Source organism: Etheostoma cragini, chromosome 23 (assembly GCF_013103735.1).
Source record: "Etheostoma cragini isolate CJK2018 chromosome 23, CSU_Ecrag_1.0, whole genome shotgun sequence".
NCBI classification, from domain to species: Eukaryota; Metazoa; Chordata; class Actinopteri; order Perciformes; family Percidae; genus Etheostoma; species Etheostoma cragini.
The window spans coordinates 14,962,707-14,972,341 of NC_048429.1; the positions used below are offsets into that span (position 1 = coordinate 14,962,707).

At 40.9% G+C, this 9,635-nt stretch overlaps 1 protein-coding gene across 1 annotated transcript in view; it reads left to right on the forward strand.

Annotated features, from left to right (window-relative positions):
• Window positions 1-6,414: 6,414 nt before the first annotated feature.
• ntf3 (neurotrophin 3) overlaps window positions 6,415-9,635 on the forward strand; it is a 43,566-nt gene continuing 40,345 nt past the window's right edge. The window contains exon 1 of the mRNA XM_034863396.1: window positions 6,415-6,583. Coding sequence (XP_034719287.1) covers window positions 6,566-6,583 — 18 coding nt within the window. The 5' untranslated portion in view covers window positions 6,415-6,565. The remainder of the gene's footprint in view (window positions 6,584-9,635) is intronic.

Consider the following 9,635-nt stretch of genomic DNA (forward strand, 5'->3'; position numbering starts at 1 on the left):
GTGCCGTTCACCCTGTTACGAGAAACGATTTTGGAAATGTTATTTTAAGGTACAAAAACTTCTTCTGATTCTTAATAGCACTGCATATGTTTTCTCTCCAATCTCTCCTTCCTTCACTTTCTATCTTTCCCCTTCTATATAATTAGCTTTATTCCTCTCAGCTCTTTGCTCACATCTCTAATCCTCCTTTCTATCTTTCTCTTCTTCTCATCCTCCCCTCCCAGCTGACTCCTCTGCCACTTCCATCCCCACCTTCTCCTCTAATACTCCCCCCCTCCCATCCCCTCACCCCACTCCTTTCATATTTAATGATTCCACCGCATCCAGGATAATAATTACACAGTTGTCATGTCACGTGAGGAGCCAGAGGGATCTGCTGGAGATGTGCTTTGCCATTGTGCTCGTAAAAAATTGAACACGTCCTTTACATGATGATGCCGAACCAAAGGCTGGTATTAAGGGATTTTCTATGATGTATGACTAATGCTACGTCATAGAGGGAAAAATTCACATTCTGGAGATGTGAAGAAGTATCTTACAAGTAAGTTTGAACGTTCATAATTGCAAGCTTATGTCAGTTACCCAGTTCAAGCTTTAAGTGCATGACTTTAAGCACACGTTTGTTTATTTTTTAATTCAATTTCAATTCAATTTTATTTATATGGCACTAAATCAGTTATCTCATTGCACTTTTCATAAAAGAGCAGGTCTAGACCATGCTCTGTAATGTTATTTACAGAAACCCAACAATTCACCAAGAGCAAGCACTAGGCAACAGAGGCAAGGAAAAAACTTCCTTTAAGAGCAGGAACATGGAGGCAGCAGGTGACTCCTACCAGATCCAGAGCCAGAAACACCTGCAGGAAGAAGAATCTCCGAGTGGGGAGGAGAGAGGAGAGGGGCGAGAGAGCACAAGACTCCGGGGACGAGAGAACACAAGACTCCGGGAAAGGGAAGAAGTTGAGTTAGTAACATGCATTAATGGGATGAGGTTCCATACAGATGGAGAGAATACTATTTAAATGCAGCTGTCTGTGTTGGTGCCACTGTAACATGCTCGGTGCAGGGCACATTTTTCTCTACTAACCAATACTATTTTTTTCAGGTTCACTCAAACAAGTTCAAAATGCAAAATACAAAACTTAAGTGCAAAAAGTGCTACCACACTGATCTTAAACATCGCCAGCACTCACTTCAAAAAAAGGTTGTTCAACTTTTAAATAATCTCCCAGTCCAGACAACGACAGGAACAGAAACAATACAGAGAGGGCAAACAGAAAAATATTGGCGAGTCTCTGCAAGGTAGAGGAGAGTTCAGGTCTGCTTGAAAAAGTCGCGTGGCAGTATGTTTCTTGTGACAAAGTGTCCTTCAAGGAGTCTCATACTGTAAGTCACCAAATCCCAAGAGACAGTTGCTAAGTTGGCAACATTGATCGCAAAACTTTTCTTCAAACTAAATCTTTTGACTCAGACTTTGGATGCAATTGAGCCCAGATATATTGTTTTTCAGCTTCCGAACTGGGAATTATGGTTGAAAAGTTTTGTTTTTTTGGATTGACAAGTATGCATTCATCTGGCAAGAGCAAGGCTGTACAGTATGTGTGAGGAAATAAAATAAACAGCCCAATATTGTCAGCTAAAGAAAGAATGAAAGATCGACTAAATGTTTTCTGTATCTGTGTCTTGTGTTGTGGTGCAGGGGTCCGTTTCAGGAAGGAGGTTTAACAAACTCGGAGTCTAACCCTGATCTCTGAGTTGATTTACCCTGAGATGGGAAACTGAGTTTTCGGTTCCAGAACAGCTGATTTGAGTTGGTTCAATCAACTCCGAGTGGGTCGACTCAGAGTTAACCGTCTGCACAAACACAATAAAAAGACAGCATGAATGGAGCCATGATACTACGATTCACCACGTTAACAACCACAAACAAACTGGTCGGCGGAAATACTCATGCGCACATACAGCGAGTTTGAACATGTATTTAGTTAAAAAAGCATCACAGCTGATGCAGTAAAATAGCAGGATTTGGTGTGGGAGAACTTTGCTGCAAGAGTCAATGAGTAAGCTCTAATTTAAGCTACAGCTATAATTACATTTAGGTGCAATCCTGCAGGCCATATAAAGCAAACTACTACTTATCCCTATTCTGAGGTTGCAGTGTCATTAACAGATTTTATTAAAAAAAAATTATAATTTACTAATATGCTCTGAATCAACAATGTTGCACATAACAAAAACTGCCGTTCGCACAAAAAAAAAGGAATGTGACACGAAAGTGCTGGGATGTAGAGCATGTCCACGATGGGTGACGTTAGGGATGTGAGGACGGATAAGGTTATGGAGGCTACATAACTGATAGACTGGGAAGAAAAACCATACCGCTCAAATAGGAAGTTATCTGGAAATGAAAAATACATCTATATATATAATATAGTTTGGGCCTCAATATCATCAACCGACGTATGTTTAACTCCCTGTGAAGTAAACCGTTTTATAGTCTGCCTTACACGATTAATAAACCAACATGTTTTTTATTCATGCAGATGAAATGCGTCTGACACAGACTAAATGAATGAATGAAGAAATGAAAGAGCGTTGTGTCAGAGGGAGAAGACTTAGAGAAGAAAACCGGCTCCCGACCAGGTTAGGTTCACACTTAAGTCTGTGCTTAAGTTACCTCTCTTTTTGAAACGGGCTGGAGTTACCCCTTTCACTCAGGATGATCAACCTCCCTTTCAAAAAGAGAAAACCCAGAGTTCCCCTCATCTCAGGGTTAACTAACTTAGAGTTTTCATTAAACCTGCTTTCTGAAACGGACCCCTGGACCTGGAGCTGCGGTAAATAAGTTTTATTAGGCCTCTTATGGGTGTTTCTCCCTATCTCATTTCATTCACTACTTTCAGTCTCTTGTCCTCCAGATGTGTCTAATAAAACGGTGCCACAGATTTAGCACCTGCTTTCTCCAGATGTTAAATTTTGATGCCTTCTCCTCTGCTGCAGTGGACAGTGCGGGGTGATAAATCATCTGCTATTTGAATTGATTTCCATCCCCCCCATCCCCATATTTTACACCTTTAAACAGGAACGTCTTGAAAAACATTGCATGAACACGTCATTTTGAGTGGTTTCACTTAGCTTCCATTTGCCTGGCGCAAAACCTCTGTTAATCCCATTTTTAAATGTAATGTAAATATCATCCTGTGTGTCTAGAATTAAAAATACATTTTTTTTATGAAATGAGTATTTGTTGGATGACTTTTGCTTTCTATCAGTTAAAAAATGGCTAAAGGTTTACAAGTTGTATACACATCTATCTATACATTTCAGGAACGTCTGTCGGTCTGTCTGTCTGTGTGTGAGTGTGTGTGTTATGTGCATATCTCTCTAACTGTTTAAACCTTGGCAGGTGTCTTGCTACCAGCAAGAGTAAGTGCGGTGACATTGTTTGGATTAGAAATGCAAAAGATATTGTTAAATATATATCGGTAAAAGAAGCTTGCGTTATGCGCATATCTCTTGAAATCTTTTCCTGCCTCCAATACTTTTCTTTACTTTCCTAAATTACGAGCGGATAGCTTTAAGGGAACATCTCGACAGTTGAGTGGAATAACGTTGGCGAAAAAAAAGGCGCCATTTACAAACAGTTCATATCAAACAAAAGCCAGACACTATATAGTATTATGTTGCTTTGAGCTGTAGCCTACATTCACCACTTCTGACCAGATAGGCAGAACATTCGGTAATCTTCAAGATCATTCCTTCACGGTGCTGTGCAATGCAAGAAAATCTCAGAGCTGAACCGGGCAGACACAGTAGTTTTCATAACGTTACAGTTGCCAAAACACCACTGCGAATCAAACTCCCTACTTCACCTTTAACGGTCAAGCTACTAAACCTAAATCTGCAATGTTCACTGTCAGGTAAATCAGTTAATTAGTAGTAGGGTATACTGGTGAGTTGCATATGAAGTACTTGGGGGTCCTTCTGTAAGTAATTTTGGGGTACACATTGGTTTTGATGAATTCTACAAGCAGCACCACAGGCCAAGCAATTGGCCCGTTACAGACACATTTTCTACGGGCACTGCACTAGTTATTCAAATTCATGACTCCATAGCACTCCTAGTGGACAATAACTTCACAGGGTCGCTACTATGTAAAGGGAGGCTTTCTTCCTCTGTTCTTGCTCTGTCTTAATGGTTGCAGTTTGGCAGGCTTCAAAAATCCCATAATGGTACGAACCTTAATCTCCATCAACATAGTATAAATCCAACAACAACTACTAATTGGCAGAGCTTTTAGTACACAGCCTGACAGAAGAGTTTGCACACCACTCTACATTCTACAGTAATATCAGTACAGTCCTCCAACACCTCTCCAATTGTCACTCAGGTCAGATTTTGCAGGTGTGTGCTGGCCAATGGTAAGGCTTTATAGCTTTACCAGATTTGCGGTAGAGTTTGACACAAGATGGAGGAGGACGACCAGATGTGCAGCTAACAGAGCGCTTCCAAGTCCGTTTTGATGTTTTGGGTTGTGAAATCAGCTCCGACACAGAAACAGAAGAGTTAATCCAAAAGGATACTTCAGCTGGATGCACGAACACATCCACGGAGTCAAACCGTGTGTTCACAAAACACAGCGATGTCCAGTGAGCGGGTCATTTTTCTTATTGCCTTCCAATATGACTGTTTATTGTTGAAATGACTAGAGCTGTAGCAATTCCAATTTTGGTTGTACGATTAATTGTCTCAGAAATAATTGCGAGTAACACCCGACGGCGTCAGTGTGGCTTTCAGTAAAATTTAAAAATATAAATGTATTTATTACTTTGCAAATGTGAATGAATCCCAGGAAACATCTTCTGGTTACATATCACTGTTATGTGATCCAAATGATGTAGTAACACAAGTAGACAATGCATAAAGTAAACCATGCCTCTTTATTATGATAAAAAGATTATCCTCAACTGTATGTACGTCATTTTTGTTGCTATGAATGTCTATGGGGTCAATTGCCAACAACTAACAATTGATATAATAATAAAAATATAACGTCCAACCAATAATTAATTACATAATGACATTTTGGCATATCTTTAAAAAAATCTACAATTAGCAATCATTTGCCTTAAGACCTCAGCAAATGTTAGCAATTAATTGTGGTTAGACAAAGAAATATTATTTGAGTCTGTAATAATTGTTACAGGCCTAGAAATGATTTTTTTTTTCTTATCTACCACCAGCTTTGGTTAAAGTTAGAGAAATAGAACTACTGGACTTTGTTAAAGGTTGCATGTCATGCTCATTTCCAGGATTATACTTGTATTTTGGGTTTCTACTAGAACATTTTAATATGCTTTAATGTTTGAAAAACCACAAGTTCTTTTTCTCATACTGTCTGTCTGAAAAGCTCCGTTTAAGCGCCTTGTCTCTTTAAGCCCCCCCCCCCCCCCCCCCCCCCCCCCCCCCCCCCCCCTCCTTTTCCTAAAAAAGACTAGTCTGCTCTGATTGGTCAGCGTTTCCAGGTTTTCTGCATCTGCAGTCTTGCAGATGCAGAAAGTCTTGGAGTCTCTGCACCGTCATTGCAGCTGGGGAATAACTGTAACGTCACTGTAACGTCACTTTCTATAATATAGTTGTGACATTACAACAGTACAGAAGTCCTGAATGCTCGTTTAAAGGCACAGTTTTGGAGCACGGGCTGTGTGCATTTCTCTGTGGACTGTGAATGTTTTTATATTTTCATGGTACGTATGTAGCTCCTCCTGCTTTATAATCAAACAGAAAATGAAAATCTTACTTTTTACAATAAGGTCCAAATAATGGTTCCTGCTCATGGTCAAATCAACTACCGTTTACCAGTGGTATCAGTGTCAAAGTCTTTGGATGATTCTGTAACTCAAGTCACCGACAAAATAATCAGCTCCCAGTTGAAAAAGTTACACATTTTCTAAGTGTTTGTTTAGAAACAAACACTGTTTTTTTTATATATATATAAATAAATGAACAATAGGTTAATCAGTAGTAAGAATAATCTTACTGTAGTTCATATTCCTATAGAACCAAATTGTTTATTTTATTTTTTCATTTTAGGGCTTCTGTAGTTCATTCAGGTTTTTTTATTCATTCTTAAAGGAAAATTGTATCTGATTTGAAACTGAGTCTGGAGGAACCTGCTTAATGTCAGCTAGCACTACATAAACACACACTTTTACACACACACACAAACACTCTTAATTCGGTGTCCTAATTCATGTCAGCAGGATGCTGCTCTGACAGACAGTGGCAGGACGCATTCAGGTCTTTGCAGCAACATGCGCCAAGAGCCATATGTTGTCCAGGGAGAGAGGGGGGGAGAGAGAGAGAGAGAGAGAGAGAGAGAGAGAGAGAGAGAGAGAGAGAGAGAGAGAGAATTACGCACACCCTGATCCTCTCCACACAGAACCAGTGTGGCGCACAGACAGGCGGCAGCCCCTCAGAAAGTGGCAAGTTTTCGCCAAAGGATTCCGTCTCTAAATTAATCACCTTCATGTCGACTGTGTTGGATACTAACCCGCCGATGCTATGGTTACCTTTATTACGGTAGGCAATGCATTCGTTTTTTCAATTTGCATATTTGGTGCTCCGTGGAGCATGTTTTTCCCGTCGCTGAAGAGCTCTATGGTTCCTGGGGAATCTGACACGAGTGGAGTGACAGAAACAGACCCAAAGTGTTCAATATGTTCAACTGACTTTAAAAGGTCCCAGAGACTCACAACGCTGTACTTTAACGGCATCAAATCGTGTGATTAAGAGCTGTGGAGCTGCTGGGGTTCCAAATTGCACGGTTATAGCTTTGAAAAGTTTTGGAAATGGCTGGATTTGGCACCACAGAGACGTCTAAACCGGGTTAAGGTGCTCCAGATTAAATATTTACTTTATATACAACAGAGGAGTTGCATAATGTGTCCAGGGACTTATTTCTTCCTCTTAAGCTTGGGCTTTGGCAGGTGAAAAAGTAGAATGTGAGACGCAACGCGCCGTGCGCTGCCTCAAGGCAGACCAGTGTGGACAAACTCACAACTTCCATCTCTCTCTCTCTGTGTGTGTGTGTGTGTGTGTGTGTGTGTGTGTGTACAGGTAGACAAAATGGTTGGGTCTTTCCCGAACACAAAAAAACATTAGAGATTCCTGCTGTGTTTTTTTCTTCTTCATGAACTCTTGCTCTGTTCAGAGGCGTGTGCTGCGTGTTGGAGGGACCGGATCTGGCTCAATGCGCCCGGAAACGGTTTAGATGTGGTTCAGTTTGTGTTGTTTGGATTACTGACGCGCTAATTGTGCCTCGGCACGCTGCTAGTGGGAGTGAAAGCTGATTTGTCACACAGTTGACTGCCAGCAGAAAGGCACACAATGCGTTAAATCGGCCTTCTTTCCCTCCATGCGCGTTCCTTTTCCCGTGTGCATGCGTGCGTACTCGTTAGTGAATGCAGGAAATTATATACTGCTGTGTGCCGCGTGCGCATGAGGTGGAGAGAGTAAACGGCATCCGTGCGCGAAGACGTCCTGTCTAAGGTCTTCTGGGGTCCTAAAATGTGTCTTTTTGGAAAGTTTTTGAGTGCAAGTTAATTCCATGCTAATGTAAAGTTAAAGACGTCCACACTTGTTTAAGAGGGTGGAAACTTGTTTTATTTAATGTAATTGTAGTTAGACAGGGAGAAGAGATTTAAATGCAAATGTACAGAAGAGGATGAGTTCTGAGTTTAAAGTCCAAATTATGAGAAAAAGTTTGGAATTCAGAGTTTAATGTCAGGACTGAAATACATTTTTTTAACCTTAGCATTCACATTTCCCACCATACCTAATCCTGATAACTAGCAAATATATGCAATGTCAGAGCAATACAATGATCAGGGGCTCAGTCCTCCCCACATCCTAAAACCAGTACCGAATAAGGCCAAATAAGATTTATAGAATTCAAATTGTATCCACTTTATGGAGCTCTCTGTGCTGAATTGGAGTTAATGTGTGTTTTTTTATTAGGACTTGTGTACCTTGTTAGTTTGCTCAAACCTTGCAGGGTCGAGTTTTCCCCTCATTCAACAGATTATGAATGTTTGGAGCTGTTGATAGGATAAGAGCCAAATAGCCCATTAACCCATAAATACTCACGATGTGTGTGTGTGTGTGTGTGTGTGTGTGTGTGTCTGTGTTCAGTCTGATAAAAGAACATAACAGAGTCAATTCAGCATATTGGGCTTAAAAGTGCTGTTGGCTATATGTCTGACATGACATGTGGTCTGAGCAGCTTTGCGTAATGGCACTCATCAGTGGTCGTCTTGAGCGTTTGGTAGATGTTTACTGCTGCTGTGGGAGTACCGTTGTGTGTGTGTGTGTGTGTGTGTGTGTGTGTGTGTGTTTGTGTTTGTGTGTGCTGGCAGTGTGTGCACGCACACAGAGGCCACTGGAGCAGCTGTTGCAGCAGCGGATTTGACGCAGAGCCCCTCCTGACATGCAGGCATACAGCGGGACAAGGAAATTAGGACGCAAGGAAGGAGGCGAGAGACGGGCCGGTTCCATTCTGTAACTGTAACTCCCTTCGTGGGCACCCTGAGAAACCTTTTGTACTACAGCTGTGGTCAGTTACGTGTGTGTTAGAGCTCTGTGTGCAGTGCAGCTGCAGTAACTCAGTTTAACAACTTTCATTCTGTGCTTTACTGCGGAAGAAAAGAGACAAAATTAGGAGCAAGGGGTGTGAACAGATTGAGGGTTAGGCTCAGGGGAAGAAATTAAATTACATGGCTCCAATGTGGTTTAATATATAGAATGTTGTTCCTCTGGGCTCTGCATTCTAACCTTTTTGTGCTTTTGTGTGTATCCAACTCCCCGCCTCTTCCTTTCCCATACCAGTTTCATTTGTTGCCCCAGTCTCTTACATTTCTGTTTCAGGACTTGTCTGGCAACACCAGATGACATACATAAACAACATCAATCTTAGCCTCAAGGTTTAAGAAGCAGCGTACTGGTTTAAATTCTGAGACAAATGGAGAGAAAAAGGCGAATGAGGAACTATTGGTGTAGGGTTAAAACCAAACAACTGGTGCGAGTGAAAGACAAAAGTCAAAGCTGAAGACTGAAATGTGTTGAATGATACACACCGTACACTGCAAGACATCTCATGAGCCATCAGATTCATGTTCACTCTCTCAGGCAACTTGCTGCTACAGTTTTCAGTGCTGTACCGCCGTAGTTTCCAAACCTTTTTGGTCTGAGATACCCTCACAACCCCAGATAAACTAGCCCTTTATCCATTTCCAATGTATGTTTGAAAGTATAGCACTATTCACTAGATAACAGTGTAATAATGTTAATTTTTTTCAAATTTGTTGAACTCAACCTTTAGGTTTATTGATCAGCAACTGTAAAACTTGTAGTGAAGCTGAATGTTTCACCCATTTATCCATTACTATAAGATAACTATTTCAGCACTTTTAGCATTACTTTAAGCTATTCATTTCTATAATTCATTCATTATATTCAGCCACCACTTTAAACTTTCTCGCACTTTTATGTAACTGCAACATATACACTCACCGGCCACTTTATTAGGTACACCTGTCCAACTGCTTGTTAACACTTAATTTCTAAGCAGCCAATC